A 26,268-nucleotide genomic window follows, 5' to 3' on the forward strand; every position below is an offset into this window, starting at 1 on the left:
CAGGCCACTTCGACTAGGAACCAAAGTGATTATTAGAATTTAAGGGCACAAAATTAGCAGGCTGTGGGGGGCCGGGGCTCTTCTTCTTCTGCTTCTTCTTCTTCTTCTTTCCGAATCCCGATTGCGCAGCTTCTTGGTCTCCAAGAAAGGTAAATTTCTGCAGTTAAACCCACTGTTTTAATTTCCTCTGCACACCATTACCCACTTTTTTTCCTTTTTTGGGTCTTTCTGCAATTTGCAGTCTGGGAGCTCAACAGTCGTTGCATAAATAAATAAATATAAAGAAATAAATAAGTTTAAATACCTGCCAGGACTGGAATCTTTAAATCTCTTTGGAAAAGAGCTCAGTTAGAATTTTGAAAAGATTTACAAACGCACGCGTTTTCGGACAGGGATCGCAGATGAAGCCCTTGAACTAGAATTTCGCAGGTTGTAATAATGGTGCTTTTTCTGCTCAACCTAAATAATCTGTGCTTTTTCCCTTTTGCTGGTTCACCTGCGGAACGCAAAATTGTGTGCTTTTCTGGTGTCGGGTTATTTGCAAACACAACATCCTGTGCTTTTCTCATGTTGGTTCACTTGCAAACGCAAAAAATATGTGCTTTTTTTCTTGCAGCAAACGGGATTTTTTTTTTGCCTTTCTTCTTGCAGGGTCTCTTGCAAACGGGATTTTTTTTTTGTTTTTTTGTTTTTTGCTTTTCTTTGCAAACTCTTAACAATCTGTGCTACCCATCTGAAAAAACCGTGCCTTTTGGGTTGTAAATTGGTGTTTTTTGAATGGCTATATGTAGCGCACCAACAAAGCAGTCAAGCTTCACGAGGGTTTGGGCAGCTGAGCAAGCATCACACATCAATATCTTGATGTTCTATCATCAGGGGCAATTTCTACTTGTATATATTATCAGCCATGCAGTGTTAAGGATTCCAAATTGTGGTAAAGCAGCTAATTGGGTGGCTATCTAATTGCTCTTCTTGGCATTGGCTGAATTACGGAGATTGCATCAGAGAGGCTTGAGAGGTGTGACTCCGGCATGGATAAAGAATCAAATATGAGTTGCATCAGAGAAGTGGCTGTTGCATGGATCGCTGGGCGGCAGAATGACCTAGGATCAATCACCATGAGCTTTGTTGACATGTCTGATTCTTCTATCATATTGGAAGCCAATGGCAGGTTAATACAGATTGTTATCCCATCATCTTTCTCCATGGTGGGATGCTGTTCCTCTGCTACAACTTCGTCCGATGAGGTCTTTCTTGTCACCAGCGTGGGGTCCAAATTGGATGAGGTTTTTGAAAATGTGCTCATGACACTGAATGAGAAGCTAGAGCGTGTTAACATCCAGCCTGATGCACTAAGCCAAGTGCTAGATTATTTGTTTCTAGCCTTTCAAAAGTATGAAGCCAAGAGGGGGAAAGAGCTGCAGAAGGCGGCGAGAGGAGGTGCCAATGAAGTGAGCTCAGAAGCCCAAAATCCTCTAGCGGAAGGTGACACTATCGGAACAGACACATCCGGTAATGATGATGATGATTCACTGAGTGGAGGTGATGAGTCTGACATGGCTGTGGACTCTGATGACGACTCTCCAGATCACTATGGCTATGATCTGGCATCTTGTGAGAATGTAAATAGTGCAGTGCAATTGCAGTATCGGTCCAAGGGTTTTCTATATGCCATGGCCGAAGATGCAAGGATACAGTGTGAATTTGCCCAGGAGAGGGGTGATTGGAAAGAGCCAGATTTCACTGTTTTTGATTGCAGTAGATTCACGCGGTGGTGTACAGTGAAGCCGGATCCCAAATTGCTCAATGTGCATCTACTCGTCCACATCGGCGGTATTGTCCGAGATGATGATGCAGCATCAGTTCTTGGTTTTTTTCTAGATACGCCTGTGAAAATCTCTCTGCAGTTTAGCAAGGAATTATGGGCCCAAGGGGATTATAAACCGGCTGCCCACCTGATGAAGCTTGACGCGTGGCAAGTTTCTCAGGAAGCACCTATAGGCTGGAAAGTTGCTACAGAGGAGTTTGATGAAGAGTCCGAGAAGCTGAGGTTGAAAGATCAAACCCAACTATATGGGATTGAAGTGCTTCTGCCAGAGTTAATCTGTGCTTACTTTGAGTTTCTTGTGAACAAGACTATCACGATTGGAAACAAGCTGGAGAGCCAAGAGATTTTAAGTGAGCTTCAACAGTTTACTGCAATGGAGAATCAGTTCGTAGGCCTCTTGTGTTTCCTATGTGCTCGATTCAGGGCACTTCCAGATTGGTGTGTAGTGTGTTGGAACTCACTTCCATATTCTGTATGCCGGTTACGCACTTGCGACAGAGAATTTTGGTGAGTGTTCTCATCATTTTACTCATCTAGCACAACATGTATTCTTTTAAGGTTAGGGTTGAATGCAAGCTTTCATCTTAGCACCTATTTGCAATGCGATCTTTCTGTATGTGATATTAGACTTGCTGTGTACTATGATGAGTTAGTGGATTTCTACCTTATGATTTAGGATTTCAATAAATCAAAGATTAAGAACCTTCGTATTAGCACAAATTAAAGTAGACTTTCATATTTAGCAAACTTGGCTAATTTGTTTTGTCCTTTTGTTGACTTTGCACCACCCACCTACATGGCAATCATATCGTATTGACTTGTGAAGCTTCTTGAGAACTTTTTTGATAGTGACACATGGAATTATCTCGACTTGGTGTGGCACCAACTCTACACATGCGCTTCTATTCCTTCTCCCTACATTTGTATATAAATATGTACTAGACCTCATGGCTATAACAGGTTGTAGAACATTGTTTTTGATACATTTCTAGTTGTGTGAGCTACACCCTTCATGTGTATAAGCCATAGATTCTTGTACTTGCATTTTATTATACGAGAGATTATCTTCATTCATTTTATTTTCAAGTGATTGTGAGTGATAGACAATCTAGCTATCCATTCCATTATGGTATCAAAGCTATCCACTTTAGCCTTGTGAATCTCTTGCTCAAGGCACTCTCCTAGAGAGAGGACACAACCAATTTTGAGGAGTAAAAGAATCCTTGAGACTCCTCCACAAAGTTCAAATTAATTTCTTGAAGATCTTCATTAAAAGTTGAACTTCACAAGTTTCTTCAATGAATTTTGCGGTCTCTTCCACAACAACATTTACTTTCAACAAATGTCATTCAAGGGTCTCAACACCTTGCTTTATTTGGAATCTTTCAAAGAGAAAGAAAGATGTTATTAACGTCTACGAAAGATCTATGAGACTAAAAAGATGTTACATGCTTGGATGTAAACTCTATAAATTGAGGCATTGGCCTAATGAGAATTCGCTGGTTTTTTATTATTCATGCCTACATTAAGCTATTAGTTAATTGCTTACTAATCACGTCTTAATTATCGTCTAATCTCTTTTCTAATGATGTTGATTCTAGCATTTGATCCACCATAGCTTATCACATTGCTGCAAATTTAACAGCAGCAGCATATTGGTAGTCACAGGGCCTCTCACAGCGTTTCCTCTCAAATTTTTGGAAGAGGCTCTGGGCCAGTTTTTGGCCTAGAAAGATCACCTTCTTTCTTTGGCTGATGGCAGATAGGAGCTTGGCGGTCGGCACTTGGCTGGCAGTTGGAGGTCGGCTAGCAATTTGCCTGAGGTACGGCCACCCTCAGGAGTCTCAGTGACACTGTCTTTGGGATTGCCCGAAGGCTCAACAGATTTGGTGGCAGATTCTTTGCATCTTCACTATGGATAGGGCCGTTGTCGTGACGTGTGCGGTATCGCTGGGCAAGTGCGAGACTTCTGGCTGTGAGAGTTGTTTCTAATCCCAGCAAGGAAACAGAATATTTATCTCTTCAAGGGGAACCACCAGCAGAGGCTGGAACCATAATATTTACATACCAAATCTCATTTTTAAACTGAATTTTCCGATCATCATTTTATTTCTAAGAAATCAGTCCTCTTTACGAGCCCGTAGCTCTTCACTGGCACTTAGTACAGGTCATACAATGACTGAAAATTCAAGACAACAAAACATCAGTTCACAGAGGCACCAATTTACAATGAGATTCCACTCATAACACTCTAATTCCACTTCTTCCAGGGGCAGCAACTTCTGTCCACCCAAATCAGATCAGAATACTTCTTTTCCTCTTGTTCTTGGCCTCTTTCTTCTCAAATTCACTTCACCCAGGTAGTAGCACATCCCAATCATTGACATCAGTTCTGATTTTTGCAAAATTCAGCAAGTTTACTGACTCTAATCACCTCTACATGCTCACACATTCAAAAAAACAGCAAACCCCTACTTCTGTCTGACAAAGTCAACTCTTCTGGCAATGATTCCTATGCTCCTCATCAGTCAAACTCAGAATTCAGCAACTCAACACCAACCTTTATGAAGTCTCCTTGTTCATCTGCTCACCTGGAAGCAATTTCTCTTGATAGGGATAATCTTCTTGAGGTCGCCTACTTCCTGGCACTAACCAGTTCTTGTTGTATCCAGCCTCCTTTAGGGCAAATTCAGCTTCCTCGACTGCAATCTTGCTCTCCAGGCTCACACGTAAGCTCCTCTGGTAGTCTCCTCCACATCCACAACTGCACAAGCTCTCCACATGCTCTCTCCAGCTTCCTCTCCTCCAGGATCCCGGCTCCCTTTTCCCGTCGTTCTCTTTACTGCACTTTGCCGTTGTGCACACCTTACGCTCCCTCTTCTGTACTCAACCAGCGCTCTCCCTGCACTGCAGTGTTCTCCGCACACACTCCTCGCTATGCCGTCTCCAAGGTCCTTCCTAGGCCTGTGCCAGGCCCTTGCGCCCCTTCCTTGTTGGCCGGTCCACGCCTGAATTAGGCTCCTTCGACTGCGCCTCTGCTCTGAACTTCTAGACGACCACCGCCTCTCTGCTCCCCCCCCCCCCCCCCCCCCCGGCAGTATTACCAGCCCCTGGCGTCCCTCTCCACGAGCGGCTACCACTCTTCTCCAATATTCGCCAGCCTCTAGATGATCACGCTGGCGGCCTACAAAACCTTCCACGTGGACTATTATAGGGTGGCCACATAATATATATATATTTTTTATTTTATTTCCCTTCAAAGCCTAAATAATGGCCACAACCATGCTAAAAGAGCCCCTCCTTCCTTATGCTTCGGATCATCACGCCGCACCTACGACCTTCCAAAACCAGAGCTGCAATATCTGCTTTGAATCATCAGCATCATTATTACCAAGACACGGCCATTTCCCAGTCATTTTGAACCTCAATCAAATGTCACTATCATCTCAAGCATGATTTCTGAGCATTTTACCATCTCGTGGGGCCAAGAAAAGCTGTTAAATACTCAAGCAAAATCCAAACCTATGTACATAGGCACAGGGACTTCTGCTAGCCCCCAAGGTTCACCATGAGCATAAAAACTCCACGATTCACACCACACTCATGTACTGAGGCTTCGAAACCTGGCTCAGCTTCAGCTCGTCTTATAGAACCTCATTTACAATATGAACATATGTACATGGGCATCATATAATGACTCAAGTCATGGCACTTAATCCCATGCATCTGAATTTGTATTTAATGGCCTCACATGCATGGTTTCACACCATAGACGTGCCATGGCACGACACCGTGATCCGGATCATTACATGGGGCACTTAAGTCATGGCACTTAATCCCATGCATCTGAATTTGTATTTAATGGCCTCACATGCATGGTTTCACACCATAGACGTGCCATGGCACGACACTGTGATCCGGATCATTACATGGGGCACTGTCGCTTGGGCCACAGAGGCTAAGGTGGTTAGGGCTTATGAAGAGGATGGGGGAGGTTTAGCCCTTCAGCTCCCACCACCGTATTTCGACAGTACCAATCACAGCTCTGCCAACAGTCCACTGGCGACCAGGATTTTGCTAGAGGTGGGAGATTTGTAGTAGCATTGCAGCCTGGCACATTTGGTGTGCTAGATGCAGTGAGGCCATTGAGGGTACCCACACTCCTCCTGCTGAGTCCATTAGGAGCATTTGGCTTGACATCATTCATACCCTTTGCGGTTAGTAGGGGAAGCTACAGGGAGGTTTTGACCGCATGCGGAAGCGGCGGGAAGCTTTCCTGAGACTCTGGAGGCTCAGCCCTTTCCTCAACAGATCGAGATGGTGACCCCACTTGGCATTACATACCACCTGTGTGGTTGTCCCCCCCACCTTCTTGTCATAGAGCGGCTAGCCAGAGGACAAGTGTCTTCTTTCCCTTACGATCATTTGATTCCCACCCTTACATGAGGCGAGTTTGTATTTAGCCGGTTGTATGTAGCCCTTTGTGGTTGTTTTTTCATTAACTAATAGAAGGATCTTTTTTCTAGAAAAAAAATAAAATGAGGAAGACTAGCATCGTCGAGAAGCCGTTGACCGAGAGTTTTAGCAAAGACTCAATTAAAGGCTATGCAAATCTAGCATCAGCAGCAGACGATGGCAGAGATTCTGGCATCCCTTTCCAAGATGGCTCCAAATACCTCGTCTTCCAACCCCTACCACCATCGTCATATGAACCTCTCCAAATTTTAGTAAGTATGATGATAAGTGTGATCATGCTGCTGTTACTAATTTGAAACACATTTTCCATTAGCTAAAATTACAGATCCACAAGATAAAGTCCATGTGGCAGCACCTCAACTCACTGGGCAAGTTGTTACTTGGTGGCAACACTTCACACAGATCCCATCATAGGCCAATTCCAATTTGATTGGACTACTTTCGTTGCTGACCTCAAGGCCTGTTTCTTCCACCATAGTATATGATTCTTATCTGTGCCTATGGCACTGTAAGGGGACAACAATCCATTGTCCTCTTTGACATCGGCAGTTTTGAGGATTCCATCTCTCCGCAGTTGGCAAAACAAATGAGCTGTACCTTGGTTCCTTACCATCTAGATGTGGACGGGTTTACACCTGTACACAACTCTCTCAGAAAGCTCAGCAGTTTGAGTTTCAGGTTTAGAAGGCAACATTCTAGCGGGATTTCATTGTCTCCCCTCTTTTAGGGTGTGACATGATCCTCGGGATTCAGTGGTTTAGACAGTATGCACCCATTCTTGATTGGAGGCAGGACACTTTCACTATTGTTGAAGGTTTTCTTGAGCCCTTCATGATTCGCGGGGATCGGAGCATTATACCACTCATTTCCCACATTCAAGCCCAACGAGCCATAAGAAAAGGAGCAGAGTGTGCATTGCTATATGTTTGCTCTCAGGCTAATTGTCACCAACCTGGACATTTCCAAGTATGAAAGGGGTCTGGTGGACTCCAGGATGTCTAAATATTTGGAAAGTACAAGCTTTGGGAATGGGGGATTATCCTAGAATACAAAGGACCACACTCCTAAAATTTAGGAGAGTTGCTATTTGTGGCCCGACTCTGATGGAAATTCTGTTCGCGTCGTTACACCTCGAATTGAGCAGATACCAAGAGTTGGCAAAGTGCCTATGACAGAATGTCTACTAGTTGGGATATTTTTAGAGGTAAATATTATGGGAGAACCCATCTCTTAGATTGGGACATGTGGCAAGAAAGTGGATCAAAGTGAGACAAATGGCCTCACACTTGTCACTCCAGCTATTGTGTGGCTCTCCACTTGTCATTGTAGCCTTCTCTTGCCATTTTAGCTCATGGGAGGCCCAAATCTATAAATTGGAGCCTTCTCTCTTCATTAAGGGAGGCTCTCTTGTTGCACACTAGCCTCTACCACCGTTACAGGCTGCCCTAATGATGGCTACTCTCTTTCTCTCTCTTGAAGGCTCCCCATGAAGAATACTGGCTATTGGGGACTGTTTTGGAGGCTTCCATCGCATAGAAATAGTGAAGGCAGGCTGAAGCCTTCGCCCCTCACCCTGCTCGAGCTGTTGCCTGTCCGCTTGTTCGCACCCCCCCTCCCCGCCCTCGTGACTTAGCCTCTCCCTGCCTACTCGCACCCCCCCCTCCTCGCCCTTGTGTTTCTCGCGCCCCCCTCCCTCCCTTTTCACGCCCGTCGCCGCCTGCCCGCCTGCCCCAGTTTCCCTCGCGCCCATCGCTCCCCCCCTTCCTCCGCGTCCCGCCCCCCCTGCCTGCCCCCGCCCTACCCCCCCTGCCTCCCCCTTTCGTTCCCCGCTGCCTCTTTTTTCTCCGCCTCTGCCTTCCGTCCATCCCTCTTTTTTTTCTTCTTCTTCTTCTCCTCCTCCTCCTCCGCCGCCCTCTGTCTTCCGCCCCTTCCCCTCTGTCTCCCCCCCCCCCCCCTTTTTGTTTTTCCGCCCTCCCCTCTCTTCCCCTCGCCGCTCCGTTTTTTCGTGCAGCTTGGCTCTTGCAGGACCCCCCGTTTATCGCTTCACCCTCGACTCAACTTCAGACTCTGATGGAGGTTCCTCCCCCTCCCGCCCCACCTCAGAGGGACTCTTCCGCAGCCCCCTCGCCCGCCCCTGAGGATACCCCCATCAGGCTTTCTCTTTCGCCAGAAGAGGAAGCGAGCCTCGCCGCAGAGGTGGAACGCCTCCAGGCACATTCCACCATCTGCCGCATAGTTGGCACTCGCCCTAGCAGAGGGGAGGTCCGGGATCTTCTCTAGGCCCGTCTTCTTGCAGATGTGGGCAAGATCCTGGACGTTCAGTTACTGGGCCGCTGACACTACCAGATTGAGTTCGAGACAGCCCAGAGCGTGGCCGAGGTCCTAGCCATGAGTCCCCTTGACATCAGGGGCGCTCGGGCTTTCTTCAGACCTTGGCAGCATGGTTTTGACCCAGTAGCGGCCGAGCAAGGAGAGCGCCTATTCCATGTTACAGTTTGCTTTCCTGGACTTCGCCGCGAGTACCTGCCTCCGGGACACCTACTCAGCCCACAGAGACCTCGGATTGGCAGCCTGGACAGGGGGCGCCGTAGAGGGAGACAGCCACAACAGCATGCCCAGAGGCCGACGCAGCGGCAGTCACAGCCTCAGCATCACTGGGTTCCAGTGAGGAACAGCTTTGCTCCCCTCCAGGAGGAGACCCCAGCGCAGACTGAGGATCAGGAGATGCCAGCACTCCCCCCTTCGCCCCCACCCCCCACCCCCCCCTCTCGCCTCGCTTCCACCTTCGCCTCCTCCCGTTCTCTTTCCCGCTTTTTCAGCGGCTCCTTCCCCACCCCCTTCTCCCCCCCCCCCCCCCCCCCCCCCGCTCGCCTCAGCTCCCCGGGGGCACTGGCAGTACCCTGGCGCTCACCTGCAGTTCACCTGCAGTCCGGCGGGCACTGAGCACCGACCTTGCTCGAGCACCGTAGAGGAGACCTACCATGCTGATTCGTGCTTCACGGATATCCTCTATCCGCAGTTGGCTGAGTAGTCTTGACACTAGACAGCGCTTGGAGGCTTTCGACTACTCCTTCACGCGCCTTTTTGGAGCGGAGGGCCCCCATGAGCCAGCACCCATCAGAGTTCATGTGGTGATACCTCCGGCCCGAGGGGAGGAGGCACTTGATTCAGCGGTGGCCTTCTCCTTCCCTCTTTGCGGCACTAGCGACCGGGAGTGGACTATGGATCTCGCTCTTAGTATTTTGAAGACTCAGGCAGTTGAGTTTTCTCACCATGTGAGCGATTTGGAGATGACACATGTGATAGGCCGACTCTGGGAGTTGGCACATTTCTTTGATGCCAGGAGTGCGGATGCCTCCGGGATTCGACATTTGGTGGTTCGCATAGTGGCAGACCTAGCACGAGACCCTGGCTATGTATGCATACATGAGGTTTCTCTCTCCGAGTGGGAGGCAGTCGCTATGGGACACAGCCACTGGCGCCTGGTCCGAGACTCTTGCAGCACACCGGGTGGGCAGATTCGTAGCCGCTCGGATGGGGATTACTCTCCATCCAAGCCGCTTGCGAAGGCCCGCCGTATGGTTGAGACAGCCTCCACCTCAGCGGGTCATCCATGAGGATCATCTCATGGAATGTACAGGGCCTTGGCGGCACACACTATGTACGTTATCGTGGTTGCTTGAGGCAGGAGCTTTAGAGATGCCTGGTTGGGGGCAGTATTGATATTCTGATGATGCAGGAGCACCATTTGAGTGAGAGTAGGATTCGGAGATATGGTTCGGTGATGCCCGGTAGATGGGACACATTTTGGTCTGCAGGTTTTGGCCCCATGGGGGGGCAGGGAGGAGTATGTATGGTCATTGCGGATGTATGGCGGCAGGCCATTGTGGATCGCGGGGTCATTGTGCCTGGTAGAGCAAAGTATGTTATGCTGAGGATGCACGATGAGCACTTTGGTGTGCTCAATGTCTATGCGCCCAACCATGCTAGTGCCAGAGCAGAGTTCTGGACCCTTGTTACAGATGCATTGCGCGAGGCCGCACATTGGTGTGTTGGGGGAGACTTCAACATGCTTGAGGACCCGGCCGATAGGGTGGGAGGCAGTCATGTTACAGTGCACGGCACGGAGCTTGCAGCTTGGGAGCGATTTTATATGACACTGCGGATCACTGATGCATGGCAGCATGAGGCTTTCTCTCGTTCTCAGGGCAGTCTTAGTTTTTCTCGGTCGGATCGCCAGGGACTAATCTATCACGGATTGATCGCTTCTATGTGGGCGACAGGTTCGGGGAGCGTGGTGGCTCCGTTGGCATTCTCGCTGGCACCTCTTTTTGAGACCATGCGCCAGTTATCTTGACACTGGAGGAGAGGAAACGGGACACCAGCTTGCAGTTGAGGATCCCAGAGAGGATACTTACAGATCCCAGTCTTTCTGAGGACATTGAGAGGATATGGCATGATAGCCAGAGCTTTGACCTGGATGCAGCAGGCCAGTGTGCCCAGGGACTCATCGAGCTTAGCTCTTTTCTGCACGCTACAGCCTTGACACGACTGCGAGAGACTCGAGAGCGGGAGCGTCGCTTGAGACGTAGCCTTGCTTCGCTTCAGCGTCTTTAGGAGCAGCTGCCTATATGTGAGTGGGTGGCGTCCCAGCTGAGCCAGGCACGCCAGGAGGTTAGAGAGGCAGAGGAGCAGAGACATGAGTCCTACTATCATCGCCAGGCCTCTCAGTGGACGCAGTTTGGTGATAGAGTGACTGGGGAGTTCTTTGAGATCTCCGGACCCCGCCATGCTTGAGTAGGAGTAAGCCAGCTCAGGAGGCAAGACGGATCGTTAGCCACTGAGCCCGGGGAGATTAGAGCCATTGCCACTGAGTTCTATAGAGACCTGCTTTCAGCGGAGCCAGCCACGGAGGCACGTGATGCTTGCAGACAGACTGTGTGGGCCCATGTGCAGAGGAGGGTCACAGATCGTATGCGCACAGTTTTGGGTGAGGCCCTTTCAGAGGATGAGCTTGTTGAGGCTTTGAGGGCCCTTCCGCGTCATAGTTGCCTTGGGGAGGACGGATTGACGCCTGCCTTCTTTATGCGCTATTGGGACCTTTTGGGCCCGGGCCTCCGCAGGGGCTTTCAGTATGTTTTGGACACTGGGGTGATGCCACAGAGCTTTTCAGAGGGCTTGATCTTTCTTATCCCCAAGGGGGAGGGAGTGTCAGATGATATTCGGCATTGGAGGCATATTACGATCCTCAATACTGTCTACAAGGTCCTAGCAAAGGCCTTAAGTTTGAGGATCCAGCCCTTCCTTGGGGAGTTGATTCATGCTACCCAGACAGGATTCGTCAAAAAGCGCAGTATCCTTGACAACATTTTCACCTTTTGGGAGGCGACGGCCCGAGCTAGATTTCTCGGTGAGGACTTGGTCGTGATGCTTCTCGATTTTGAGAAGGCATACGATAGAGTCGATTGGGGTTTCCTAGAGGGCACTATGCTTCGCCTGGGTTTTGAGCCAGATTGGATTCGAGGAGTGGCGGCTCTATACTCCACAGCTCGTAGCTAGGTGTTGATGGCAGGAGGACGGGGGCCGAGTTTTGAGTTAACCAAATCAGTCCGTTAGGGATGCCCTCTCGCCCCGTTCCTTTTTCTCTTCTTTGCAGAGGCTATGAGCATGTATCTGATAGCAGAGGAGGTTGGTTTGAGAGGACTCCAACTTCCAGTCCGGGGTGAGGACCTGCTCGATTCTGAGTTTGCTGATGACACGGGATTGTTTCTGCATGGCCAGGAGGCCAATCTACAGAGGGCAGAGCAGTCGCTACAGGTTTTTGGTGTGGCTTCGGGAGCATTGATCAATTGGCGCAAGACAGTGGCTTTTTGGATTAGTAACGCGCCCGCTCCGGCATGGAGCCCAGACCCGGGATTTAGATGGATTCCTCTTGGCACAGCAGTGCGGTATCTGGGATGCCAGATTGGACTTGATTTGTCACCTGAGCAGCAGATCGCCCCGCTTCTTCTGAGCATTCGGAAGAAGCTTTTATATTGGAGTACAGCTCGGCTATCCTTGGCTGGGAGGGTGGTGGTGACAAATCATGTGCTTTTAGCGACTATGTGGTACATCACGTCTTGCTGGATCTTCTCGAGCTCTTGCATCAGCCAGGTACAGAGGCTGATCAAGAACTTTCTTTGGTCTGGGCGGGATGGTCAGCCAACCCGGGCTAAGGTTGCTTGGGCAGTTATTACTCTTCCGCTGGCCCAGGGGGGCTTGGGCATGATAGATCCAGCTGATCAGAGTAGAGCCTTGTTGGGGAAGCTTATTGTTCGGGGGCTGCTTCCAGGCGCTGAGCCTTGGAAGGAGCTTCTTTTTCAGCGGCGGCTGTAGGCTAGAGCTCCCCCAACAGGGGGCACTTGGGCACCGGAGATACGGTGGATCTTCATAGAGATGAGGAGGACAGGCCTCAGTAGAGGATGGGAGGACAGATTTGCCTTGAGCATCCTGCAAGCTTGGGAGCTGCATCGGAGCATTGGCGGCTACTACAGGGACTCTCACAGGAGTTCCTGGAGGATTTTTGGACCAGGCTCTGGGCTAGCCAACAGGCACGCAGGATCTCGACTTTCCAGTGGTGGCTGGTTGCCCACAGGGGCTCTGCAGTTGGCACCTAGCTTGTCTACAGTGGCCTTATGTCGGCCTGTGTCCGATGCGGCCACCCATTGGAGACACAGAGACATTGCCTATGGGACTGTCCATAGGCGCAACAGATTTGGCTGAGGATGCTATGCATTTTGGCCCCCCTCTCTCCAGAGGGCATGTATACGTGGGGAGCCGTTGCTTGGTCGACTTCGTCAGGGCCTACTCTGGGATACGAGACGGAGCAAGACAGCCAGGCCATCAGATTCATTAGGGGCCACCCTCGCCTTGTTCCTTCACCGGATTTCTCGTCCGCTGGCTGGACACAGGAGAGGGATTTACGATGGGAGCTCCTCAGCAGCCTCACCGTATGGTTCACCTGGAGAGCCTGTTGTTTCAGGGCCTTTGAGGGGAGACTGGAGCCACCAGCAGAGACTGTTCGAAGTATTTGGCAGGAGCTGATTCACACCCTGCGGGGACAGTATGACCGCATCCAGGGCGACTCGGATCGAGCGATCTTGCGGCGCTAGGCCTTCCACACCACTTGGCGTAGCGGCCCTTTCTGTACTCTACACGCGGGTACCCCCCGCTGGCACTATAGGCCACCTGTTTGGATTTTCCCCCCTCCTATTTTATGATATAGCCTCTCAGTTATGTGTACTTTTATTTGTACTTTTTTGCACCTAGGGAGAGTCTCCCTAGCTGCCTTGATTGCATCTCTGCTCTGCCTTCTTATGAGCAAGAGAGGGGTTTTGTAGCCGAGTGGGCGTTTTTTTTATAACTAATGAAAGGATCTTTTCTCGGAAAAAAAAAAAAAGAAATACTGAAGGCAAGGGTATTTAATCATTTATTATGATTTCTAGACATTGTACTTGTACCAGCCCTTGTACTTGCTGTACCAGCCATTGTACGGGCTGTACAAGTCCTTGTACCTACTGTACCAGCCACTGTAATGGTTGTACCAGCCCTTGTACTTGCTGTACCAACCACTGTTATGGCTGTACCAGCCCTTGTACCGGCTGAATGGAGAGCTGAACCTGTTGTACCAGCTCTATTGCATAAAGACCCGTGGTTTTTGGGGAAGCACGGAGCTATATGGATTATATTGTTGGCTCGGCATTTCTACAGCCTGTGTTCCGGCTTGGTAGCCTCGTGCGGGGCTATGTTATGGCATTTGTATATGGATAATCCGGCATCTCCCTTGGGGAGAGTACGGCCCTCAAAGCTTGTACATGATATTATTCTCCTTGGGTAATATAATACTCCAAGGGGGGGTCGCGGCCCATTCCGGCCTCTATGTGGTGTCACATGTGCTGTAACATGCGGAAGCTCTGAGAGTCTTCTTTCAGCCCTAAACACCACTGGAAACCATCTGATGCAAAACGCAGATATGGAGAGAGAGTAGAGAGAGATAGATGTGCTGAAAATTCAGTATATTTCATATAGTACAAAAAGGGTACTTTGCTACAGTCCTAGCCGCCTTCATAAAAAGGTGGTAAACACCCTAGATGGCCGCCTTGCTGTCCAGGGCCCCATAGGGTTGGCTGACTGCATGCCCTAGCCTCTCTTGACTGGTGGGCAAGGCCATGGGCCATGTTGGCCCCTTGGGATGGCCTAAGGCCTACCCCATGCCCAATGCAAGGGATTCCATCCTTATTCTAGGGTAGCCCTAAGGGCTGGCCACTTTCTACATGCAGCCTACATGCTTCTAGATAGATGCCTGGCATTTGGTCGCAAACCAAATACTCAGGACACCTGACATCATTCTAGAGGGAGACTCAGAGCACGGACTGGCACTCCTTCATGTGTAGGACAATGCACACCAGACCTTGGAACTGTGGTTGGCTTGTCCCGGACTAGGGCTCACAAGGGCCAGTTTCCACTCTAGGTCCTGCACCTTCTGTTCAGATATGTCCATGTGGCATCCAAATGCGGGATGCATGTGACAGTGTAAGATTGTGGTGAGCTGAGAGGTGAGGTCGGCTAGTGGGAGATTGTGGTCTACATATATTAGATGTCGGTAGAGATGGTCAGAGTAAGTTGAGTCCCCATCGTGGTGAAAGTGAATCTGGGTGTAGTGGGAGATCGGCGGTGGTGGTGAAAAGCTCAGGCTGAAGGAGAGATAGGCATGGTTGGCTTGAAGAGGGGGCAGGTGGGAATGGTGAAGGCATGTATGGATGTGACTAAAGCCGGAGATCCCATAAGGTAATCCATTGTACTCGACCCTTCGTCATGTGGGAAGCATGTGAAAGCTCTAGAAGAAGGCCAATGGGACATCCCGTTGAAAATGGCTAAGCCGTGTGTGGTCCCCAACACGAGGAACTCTCTGCCTGGTGCTGTAATGTCCCCTCTGTCCTATGACGCTCGCTAAATGCCAATCTCCTCCGAGTCTCTCTCTTTCATGGTCGGCTCCTCTTGGTCATAGACAGATGCCTAATCGCTCTGAGTCTTGGCGTTGAAGTCCCCTAAAAGGAGAGCTTCGCCCAAGCGTGAGAAGTCAATGATGTCTGCGTGGAGGGGATAAAACTGCTCTCCCTCCTCGAGAATAGCATATGAGGACTTCCTAGGTGGGAAGTAACAGACTGCTAGCCTGCAGCCCAGTGGCTGCCACTCTATGAGCTGGGTGGAGTCTCATCCCCGGCTGCCCCCAAGCTTCGCACATGCACCTGAGCAGGATGGCGGGGCCTAGGGTCTGTGTGCAGCAGCTCTTGGGAGAAGCCTGTGTTTGCAGTGTGAAGGGAGCCATAGGATCGTCGTCATCATCATCAGCAGCAACAATATCAACATCAGCATAAGCAGCATAGAGGGCTTTGGTGTCTTGTCGGCAGCCCTTTGTCCTCAGTCGGCAGCCAACAGATACCTAGACAGGAGGCGGCTGAGTCCCTAGCAATAGGCAGCATAGAGTGACATCACATCAGTAAAGCACAGCATTTAATGAAGGCATTTATGCAAATATTGTCCTTGCAAACTGGCCGGCAGCTGCTGGAGCTGGCCGACCAGCCCCTCTCAACATATATATATATATAAGCGTCATTCATAATTCAGCATAATCAAGTAGTCATTCATTAGTCCATCATTCTCCTAAGTCAGTAGAAGCTATGTAGGGCTAGAGGTCAACCCCTTTGGGGCTGACCAAGGGCCTAAGCCATGTACATTCATTAAGCAAACTTTTTGTACCAAATAAATACAAGAAAAACCCTAACACCAATCTCTCTCTTCTTCTCACTCCTCTGTCTTAATCATGTTTATTTAGCATCTTGTTCTTAATCAAGCTTAGGGTTGTGGATCAGTACAGCAAGGCTTCCGTATTTGCAACATTGGTATCAGAGCATTCAGGCTTAGCCCACTAAGAAAGGTGCAAAGTTCCAGCAGAAGAATATAGTAGGGTAGCAGATGGAGTGGTCTGCAACAAGCGAAGCGAGGAAGCATTCCCTGAGGTATGTATGCATAGCCAGTACATCATTAAGCTCTCAGATCAATTCCAAAGGCCTAGCAACATGCATGATTAGTTCCGGCAGGTGACCCACTACTGTGTTAAGGGCAAGGGATAGCAGGCATGGGGACAACAGTGGAATAGATGCTCAGTTCTTCAGTAAGACTTGGAAGTGGAGATCAAAAGTGGAAGGTGTTCAGACAAAAATATCACAGTCAATGTCAAAGTCAGAAGTAGAAGTTTAAGGTCAGTAGCTCAGGGAGGAAGGATGTCACCCCTCATCAAGTTTAGCAAGAGGGGATGTCACGTGCACGCTTGTGCCATGGCTAATCTCCGGTATGAACAGTCTAATCCTTGATTAATCCAATAGTTAGGACAGCATGTAGGACATCATCAGTGTCATCATCTTCATCATAATCATCATCAGTGTCAGCATCAGCCATAGCATCATCATCATCATCATCAGTAGCAGCATCAACATCAACATAAGCAGCATAGAGGGCTTTGGTGTCCTGTTGGCAGCTCTCTGTCTTCTGTTGGAAGCCAACAGATACCTAGGCAGTAGGTGGCTGAGTCCCTAGCAGTGGCCAGCATAGAGTAACATCACATCAGTGAAAAGCGCAGCATTTAATGAAGGCATTTATGCAAATATCGTCCCAGCAAACTAGCTGACAAGTGTTGGAGCCGGCCGACCAGCCCCTCGCAACATATATATAAGCATCATTCATAATTCAGCATAATCAAGAAGTCATTCATTAGTCCATCATTCTCCTAAGTTAGTAGAAGCAAGCTATGTAGGGCTAGAGGTGAACCCCTTTGGGGCTGATCAAGGGCCTAAGCCATGTACATTCATTAAGCAACCTTTTTGTACCATATAAATACGAGAAAAACGTTGACACCAATCTCTCTTCTTCTCTCTCCTCTGTCTTAATCATGTTTATTTAGCATCTTGTTCTAATCAGGCTTAGGGCTATGGATCAGTACAACAAGGCTTCCGTGCATGCAACAAAAACACCCCATGATGAACAACCTGGCCACCACCTAAGCATTTGCATTGGACTTGCATGGACTGAAAGTGTCTGCTTGCACAACTGATCTATCATTGTCAATATACATTCATTTTGAATCTTGGGCTCTTGGCAATCCAATCATAAAATCCATAGAAATATTCTCCCATGGCAACTTTGGATATGGCAATGGATGAAGCTTGTTGGCTGGTTTCTTGGTGTCACACCTGCACTTCTAACTAACCTGGTAGAATCACATATTGAGGCACATCCTACTTCATGTAAGGTCAATAAAAAAGTCATGTCAACTTCTCCAATGTTGGGCCCTTAGTGCGGTGTCCTGAGACGAGAACATTGTGGGCTTTCTACAGAAGCATCTCATGAAAATCACCGCCCTTGGCTACGCATAGATGATCCTTGTAGTACAACCAACCCCGAAGGTATACTCCAAAGCAATGTCGTGCACGCACTTGTTCCAATCCACCTTGAAATCTAACTAAGAGCATCAGCACAACCACATTCTCTTTCCTAGCACACTGTCAATCTGTAATGTGAACTATGAGAGAAATTGCCACCAATGAATTTGATGGGGAGATAAATCTAGCTAACTCTGTGAGTAAATATGTGAGCGACCGATGGTCGATATGGATCCAAAACTTAGCACTGATTAGGTGAAGCCGCCACTTCTCAAGGGTCACCACTAGAAGCTCCCAATCATATGTTGAGTACTATAGCTTCTGACCTTCATAGACAATCGGGTGCCCATGCTCCAATAGAGCTCCAAGTCCACCATCAGAGGTGTCACAGCAAATTGTTGAATGGCTCGTTCAAATTTTGAAGCTAGAGAACAAGAGCTTAAGACAGAAGTACCTTGAGCTCCCTAAAGCAAACGTGCTCCACCGAGGTTCAACAAATATCAAATCCTCCATTGTATCATCCAGCATAGGATTTGTCTCCCGAGCATAGAGCTTTGGAAATGGTTGATGAAATTCTCGAAGCTGGTATACATCTACCGGAACTAGCCACATCACGATGGCCTCCACCTTGGTCGGATGCATTGATCAAGCTCCCATCGGCAAAGATAGCAGGTGACTTGTCACATAAAAGTGTCTTCTTCGTATGAAACCGAAGTTGATTGTTGTTGATCAACTTGATAGCCATCTCCAAATGCCAATGATGCTCCTCTTTGGACTTGTTGCAGATGAGGATGTCATCTAAGAATATAATGATGATTCGTCCCAAATATGGCTGAAAAATCTGGGACGTCATCTTGCTAAAGGTTGCCGGGACATTGGTCAACCTTTAGCAAGATGACGTCCTAGATTAGAAGCTATTTCTTCTACAATGCATGTGGGTAATCAATGGAGGTGAATTGCTTTAAAATTGCGTGACGGCAGTCATCTCACAAATAGAAGACACACTAACAATCCTATTGCTAATTTGTTTATGTTCAATGAAACAAAGTACAACTAAATTGCTCAAAGTGTAAATGATGATCAATCCCAGAAGATCTTTGCCCAAGTTGCTGTTGATCCTAGATCTCCAACAAATGCTGGCTTTCAGATGTCAAGTGCACACTTTAATCCGATGCCATGTAGACATAGTTATTCCTTGCAGCTGCCTAAAAGGGCAAAGTTAGAGGTTGTATATGGGCAGTTCGGAGTAGTTTTACAACCCTATAGGTGTCAAGACTCCAGAGTTGCCTAGGACATACACCGATGGTGGGGACAAGTATTGGGCACAATATGAACACATTTTATGACATTTTTGATGACTTTTTAAGGCCTAAAAAGGTTGGACGACCTGAATATGCCTTGCTATTAAAATCCCTATAAAAGGGCAAATCAAGGGTCATTCCAAGCATTCAAAGACAAAGATTGCAAAGCCAAGACCAAGGGCATGCAATCACAACATTTGGATCAGCCAAGTACACCTCCCATGGAGAACATTAAGTCAGTAAGCATGGTGTTTATACATAGCATTCACAATTCATCGTGATTACTCAAGTATTATATAGTAGGAGTGGATTAGGTAAATAGTCTTTCTTCTCCTACTCTCTACTTCTCTATGTTATCATTGTAGTGTTAAAAATCAATTATCATGCTTCTGCATAGTTAGCATGCTGCACTAAATCTCTTCTCGCTCTTCAAAACGTATGTGCTCCTGGGCGTTGAGAAGCCTTGAGTCCAAAAATGCTTGATGATTGAAGAGAGTTGGGGTCCTATTTGTAAGTCCATATTTGTAAGTCCATATGGCAATTGCTTGGCCATCAAAAGGGGGTCGTTCTTGAAGAGAATGAGGGGGATAGGGAGAGCTTGAGTTCCTTGCAAGCAAACACACACACACACGAGAGAGCAACACACGAGAGAGATGGATGATTGATCTTCTATCTTCTTCTCTTCTCTACAACCATTTACATAAAAGAGATAAGAGTACATACTATAAGGGAAAGTACTCTCTTACTATAACGTACAATGGTCGGTCCATAGTGGTAAGAACACTGCAAATAGCCAGGTTAGCCAGGACTTGTGTCTTGAGGTGTAAAAACTTGAAGACTTCTCGGTTGTTGCTAGAACATGCCATTGAATGCTAGAGATTGCCCTGGGTATAAAGCATCCAGGAGAAGACACAAATTGGATAAGACATGAACAAGAAAATCTTCTTGGTCATAAAGCGCCTAGAGAGCTTACAAAACGAATTGGTCGAAGAGATCTTGACTCTTCAAGAGAACGACGAAGAGTTGTACCCAGAGGTATTGCTCAATCTGTCGCTCAATCTGTCACTATTTGATCTTTCGAGCACCATGACCCATTGGTCGAGGTGCAGAGGTTGCTTTAGCGACTTTCTCGAGAGAATGGACCGAATTTTACCCTCCGTACAAGGATTCCCCAGGAATCCAACTCGCCAATAGATCGATGACCGCAGCGGTTGGCACCACATCATCATCATCATCATCTCTCGCTGCAATGTCTGTACCAATAAGAGGAATGGCTATTGTCTTGGGTTCAAAACCCCCCCTTGGTGCTTCCTTGGCGGCATCGCCTATAGGTGGATAAATAAGCGGCTACAGGCAGGCGCTTATGGGCAATGAAAAATCGATAACTACGGGGGGGTCTTGGGCCAAAGGTCAGTTTTCCGCGCAGGGGGGGGGGGGGGGGCGGGGGGGGGGGGGGGGTCACGTATAGACCCATATAGTACGGTACAATACCGTACTGTACACTAAAACGTACCTTATAATAAGGTATGTCCTACTTATGCAACCTTGCAAGCCATATTGCCTCTGTAACAATAAAATGCCATGAGGTAATCTCACCACCTCTATGCCCAAGAAATATCGGAGCTTACCCAAATCTTTCATCTCAAACTTCTACTTCAAAAGTCTCTTGACATCAGGTATGTCAGCATCACTATCTGACACCATTTGGTCCCTTCACCAGTCTTGACGAGTGTTTCACACACTAAGCGGAACCAAGGTGTGAACGGGGATTTTCCACAGAAGAAAGCTGAGGCATTTATTGGCAAAGTTTGGCTTGAAAGATGGCTATGCAGCATGAGCACCATGGGATTTTTATCAATAAAGTGACTTATAATGTTTATAAGTCAGTGTGTTCACATATCATTAAAGACGGATTGGATATATTATTATTTTGGGCATGGATAGGTGGACAAAGGAGACGCCTACTTGAAACTTGGGTTACAAGCTTGAGAAAAGCATAAAGTTGATATTTTTTGACAAGTTCACCTATTTTGGGCCAAAAGGGAAAAGTACTTCAAATATAGCTGGTCGACTTCATTAAAAAGGGGTGCATCCATTCTCAGCCTAAAGAAGTTCTCCTTTTATGGCATGTGCATCCATTCTCAGCCTAAAGAAATGCTTTTCTAGCGGAAGGCTTCTTGGGTAGCTTCTTACCTTTTTACAACCAAGCAAGAAGATTTGAGCCAAAACAAGTGTAGCCCCACCGTTGGCGACCTTGTAGATTGTGAGCATTACATTCTAATAAAGGAGCTTGTTGTACAATGAACAATTCAAACATTGACTGTATGGTACATAGCTTTTGGACAGGTCTAGGGCACCATCAACAATGCACCACGGAAATTCGAGGGGACTGACTAGATGGCAAATCAGCCTTGTACTTCAAAGGGCGCATTTGGAAACAGTCCAAGTCGAGCCCTAATTTTTTAATCCCAAAAAAGTGCTTTAAAAAAGTGTTTCGTACGCAAGAAACATTTCTTACATGAAATGCGCTTCAATGCAACACTACTACCTTGCCAAGAGCATTGATGTCAGTTTTGAATAATACTTTATTGAACTGTTTGTGAAAAGTGATCGCAATGCCACTACGAGCAATACTGCAACATTGGCACCATAACTCTCCCTCAGGAATTTGTCTTTAAAGTGGCCACCTCATCCATGGAACCAGCTTCCTAGACTCTATTTATGTGCCTGTCCTTGGGGGAATCTGGTAACTACAGGTGATGTAACACCATCAGTTTAAAGATCTTTTACATACATTTGTATGCCATATGTACATATCTGAAAGTTAAAGGATCATGTATGCATGGTCACTGGTTGAAATATCATACAAGGCTTTAGCTATTTTAGCATGCTATGTACAAAATAAAGAGGGATCTTCATAAGCATGCTTTTTGCTTCATTTCCTGCTAGGGAAAATCTTGGCCCAAATTCTTGTTGGTTTTGTTGTATACAGCCTCTTCAGATTTGAGGAACTTGGATTGGGGACGCATGTACTAAAGGAAGTGCAAAACTCTCCAGAAGTCATCGATTTTGAGCTCTCTCTTGCTATTGTTGCAACGAACAGTACCAGGGATGTGTTTGAGCCGTTTCCCGCCTTTTTGTTGGAACGGGAGGAGATCCGTGGCCGCAGTGGCTGGTTTAGTAAGGTGGAAAGAATTGATTATTCTGCCAGCACACCACAGACGGCAGCGCGTCTGTCTTTTTACCAATCTTCTGAGTACAAAGGTGCAGAGAACATGTGCCCAAACAAAAATTTGAACATGCTCAAAGCTGTTTTGCAATCATATCCTCCAGTGGCAGTGATGAAAGATTGTCGGGATGAGGTCACCTTGAAGAAAATCTTGACAAAATTTTGGGACAAGAAGCTGGAGGCAGATAGGCAGACTATGAAAGGCAAAAGGCCTGAAGAGCTAGATGGGAGCTCCAAATGGGCAAAGAAGTTATGGCTTCCTTATGATGTGCTAAGATTTGTTCTATCTACAAGCAGGCTGACGTTGCATCTTTTGAAGGCTGATGAGAAATTTGGGTTTTTAGATGCACACTATCAGTTCGCAGTTTTGCATGACAGTCCTGAAAGGGAGGCTTACTTTGAGCAGCGCCGGATTCAACAGGGGGGCTCTTTCTTTGCTTTCCATGGGAGTGCAGCAGAAAATTGGTTCTCAATCTTGAGGTTGGATTCTTTCACACAAATTTTCAGAGTATTCAAGGACTTTCTCACACTCGTACACCTCCATACATGCACACTTCTCACACATACATGCTTGTACAGCTATATACAGATTCATTTCCCCCACATGCATGTTTTTACACCTAGAATCCAGATACACACATAACCACACCTCAGAAATGCATACTTGCAGATCTATGTATGTGCACATTTCCCACTCATGCATGCTTGCAGAACTGCATACCTGCATGCTCCCACAGTGCGCAGACCTAGAAACACACATGCATGCTTTTACACCTAGAATCTAGATACACACATACCCACACCTCACAAATGCATACTTGCATATGTTTCTCCCACTCATGCATGCTTGCAGAACTACATACCTGCATGCTCCCACAGTGCACAGACCTAGAAACACGCACACTTTTACACATGCATGCTTGCACACGTACATTCATGCACACTTTCACACACCTCAAAACAGGCACCCCTCCCACGCATGCATGCCAACTTATAGGCACACTTCTCATGTGCATGCTTGCACAGGTACACACACACACACACACTTATTTCACACATGTATGCTTGCACACTTCTCATGCATGCATGCATGCCTCCTACATGCACACTTCTCACACTCGCGTGCTTATGCACGCACACATGCGCACACGCATACATTCACACCTACATACATGCAGGCTTGCAGGATATAAACAGAATGTAAATATAAAGCATATATCCGTCGTGTAGTGGCCATAATATCAGACATGTGACGGAAGACACTTTTTTGGTTGCAGGAATGGTTTAAGGTGCTTAAGCAACACATTGCTTATGAGCAGCGGTGCATCATATGGGACTGGCATCTATCTTGGAACTCAAACAGCGATTTCTCTGCCATATTGCTACTACAAGGGACCCGGATGGAGCCATGGAGTTCTAAAAGAAGGGTTCTGTGTGCTGGCAATATGTGAGATTATCAATGGATCGATAAGAAGTACAGAGACTATCCCCAATTCCAACTTGCCTGCAATGTCACATGCTGTTACACGTGGCATCATGGTGGTTCCACCCGAATTTGAAAAGGATGTTGCAATACGTTACATACTTGTTTTGAAAGGGCAGCAACTGCATCCTCACTTCTCTATTAATGGTACAATGATGTCGGAGAACATTGACCTGATGGAGCATTACCGAGCTCTAAGGTTGGCATACGTCCTTAGGCAAGAAGGGCAGCGGCAAGCACGCAGGGAAGCATGCTGGTTGTATCTGTCAACCCTTCATCAGCAGAAAAACGAGAGAGAATGGGAAAGCAAATTGAAGGGTCATGCTAGCATCTCTAGGCGAGTGGAGCCACAAGCAGATCAATCACGATCACAAGCCCCTTCGCAAAATCTGTCGGTTTCTGTAAATTGTAAAACAGCACCTGCCGCTGGTGCTATGCAGGCTATTGCCAAGGAGTACAAGAACATAATGAAGCAAATAAAGGTGGCCAGAGAAGAAAGGTCACAATCTACTGATGAAGATTTAGCTATCCTGGCCGGTATTGAGGTTAGCTTACCAGATGAAAGTAACCTTTGCCGCTGGCATGTGAGCCTCAGCCAATTCCTATTCAAGAGGTTTCCTTTGTACAAGGACCTTAGTGAGTGCGCCCGGCAATGGAACATGCCGGAAGTGTCGGTCAAGCTGGAATGTATTTTCCCGGAAACTTACCCTTTTGCCCCACCGTTTGTGCGTGTCATCTCACCAAGATTCAGTTTTCACACTGGGCATGTTACAGTTGGAGGCAGTATCTGTATGGAGCTTCTCACAGAGAGTGGATGGAGCCCGGCATGCTCGTTTGAGAGCGTGATTGTACAGGTTATAAATGCCATGGTTGAAGGTGGGGGACGCCTTGACAAGGTGGCATGTAGCACTCGTACTGAATATAGTGAACGTGAGGCTAGGGAAGCTTTCAACCGCGTTGCCCGTGACCATGGATGGATAGGTGGAGGCAAAGCAAAATTCTAACAAAAGGTGCAACAGAACTTGTGTTTTTAAACATATTTTGCTCAGGCAACTACATTACCATGACGTGGAAGGTTCACAACTCCCTTCCAAAAGCATTTGCATTTTACGGTCGGGAAATCTGGCCATCATTCTCCTTTCAAACAAGCTTTGGACAATGTATCTACATGCTTAATCACAATTTTTGGTGGGTGTAATTACATCTAGATTTTTTGTATGGTTGCCATGAAGGGTGTAGGTATGGCTTGACCAGATATATACTTTAGGATGATGAGGTGACAAGTTTAGTTATTCACACCTTCGCAGTGCTTGTAAAGCTTTTAGTGTACCTCTGATTCACTGATACTTATATGATATATCTATGATAACATTGGTGGCGTCAATTCGCATTGCCTTTGCTTTCATCTAGTGTACACTTCTTACATCCTCCTCCTGGTACATTTGGGTTCATCTTGTTTACTCTATTATTGGCCCTTACGTATGAATACATATTTGTGCTACTTTTTGCCTTAAGCTAGTCCTAAACTCTTGCCTTAGTACCTCAGATATATGTTTATGCTATTTCTATGCCATAAGCAAGTCCTAAACTTAGTACCTCGAATATATGTTTATGTTACTTTTATGCCATAAGAAAGTCCTACACTTTAGTCTTTGTCGCTCAGAAATTCGTATTCTCAATTTTCAGGTGTTCAAATTGTCAAGTCTGCCATGGACAGCAAAGATCATGACTCTGCCCTGACAAATGGTTCTCCCAACAACTATGCAGGGTGTTCACAGCAGCTTGTCCACTGCCTTGACTGGCAAATGTTTTGCAGGGTGGTATCCCCTTGTGGCAACCCTGGAGTTGGTACGAGTTGTCTTACTAAAGAGTTGGTCGTTCCCTCCATGATCATGTGATGGCCATGAGTGTGAACATGCCTGCTTTCTAAGGACACTCAAGAGCAAGGCATTTTCTTCTGTCCTATGTAGTGCCGTGTGTCATCATGTGTCCAAGTGCTATACAAATCATGTGGTCTAAGTCGGTTGTCTGAGTTGGGAAAAAAGCCACATCAAGGTGGTGGAAAGTTAGCATGCTTCCTCTCAAAGAATTTTAAACAGGCCCTTACGTGTATGCCATATATAATGCGTTGATGCTTCCATGTATGCCATATATCATATGTTGATGTAGTGTCTTCATGTCATGTGTCATGATGGAGAGAGAGAGCGAGAGAAGCTCTTTTTTATCATCGTAGGAACAATCCCAAGAGACCAAATATGATCTATCCGATGGGAGTGAGATTTGAACACGGGACGTGTTGAATAACAACTCCATGAGCTAACCAATCTACCACACGGATGATAGAAGGGTTAGGCCATTTTGTTTATTTACCCACACCCGATGAGAGAGAGAGAGTCTTTCGGCCGTTGATGTACAAAGTGCTTAACTGATTGAGCAAAGGTTTGATCTTTGAGAAGTCATTTCCCTAGCATGTT

At 47.2% G+C, this 26,268-nt stretch overlaps 1 protein-coding gene across 3 annotated transcripts; it reads left to right on the forward strand.

Annotated features, from left to right (window-relative positions):
* LOC147624493 (uncharacterized) lies at positions 1-25,972 on the forward strand. 3 transcript variants are annotated; one of them, XM_086819505.1, is made up of 5 exons: positions 1-149; positions 792-2,335; positions 22,075-22,791; positions 23,589-24,804; positions 25,481-25,972. In XM_086819505.1, the coding sequence occupies exons 2-4, from the start codon at positions 1,032-1,034 to the stop codon at positions 24,796-24,798; spliced, it is 3,231 nt and encodes a 1,076-aa protein (XP_086675631.1). In that variant the 5' UTR covers positions 1-149; positions 792-1,031; the 3' UTR covers positions 24,799-24,804; positions 25,481-25,972. The 3 variants fall into 3 exon arrangements, with proteins under 3 accessions (XP_086675631.1, XP_086675629.1, XP_086675630.1); XM_086819504.1 differs by lacking the exon at positions 25,481-25,972 and adding an exon at positions 312-429 and having other exon boundaries at positions 41-149; positions 23,589-25,197; XM_086819503.1 differs by lacking the exon at positions 25,481-25,972 and having other exon boundaries at positions 23,589-25,197.
* The last annotated feature ends 296 nt before the right edge of the window (positions 25,973-26,268 follow it).

Source organism: Cibotium barometz, chromosome 25, assembly GCF_041138505.1.
Source record: "Cibotium barometz isolate CiBa-2024 chromosome 25, ASM4113850v1, whole genome shotgun sequence".
NCBI classification, from domain to species: Eukaryota; Viridiplantae; Streptophyta; class Polypodiopsida; order Cyatheales; family Cibotiaceae; genus Cibotium; species Cibotium barometz.

Bases quoted from the DNA above. Each gene is read 5' to 3' on its own strand.
- LOC147624493 (XM_086819505.1), top strand. From the start codon at position 1,032: ATGGATAAAGAATCAAATATGAGTTGCATCAGAGAAGTGGCTGTTGCA. The intron at 2,336-22,074 runs GTGAGTGTTCTC...TGTTGTATACAG, and splicing joins ACTTGCGACAGAGAATTTTG to CCTCTTCAGATTTGAGGAAC. The intron at 22,792-23,588 runs GTTGGATTCTTT...TTTTGGTTGCAG, and splicing joins AATTGGTTCTCAATCTTGAG to GAATGGTTTAAGGTGCTTAA.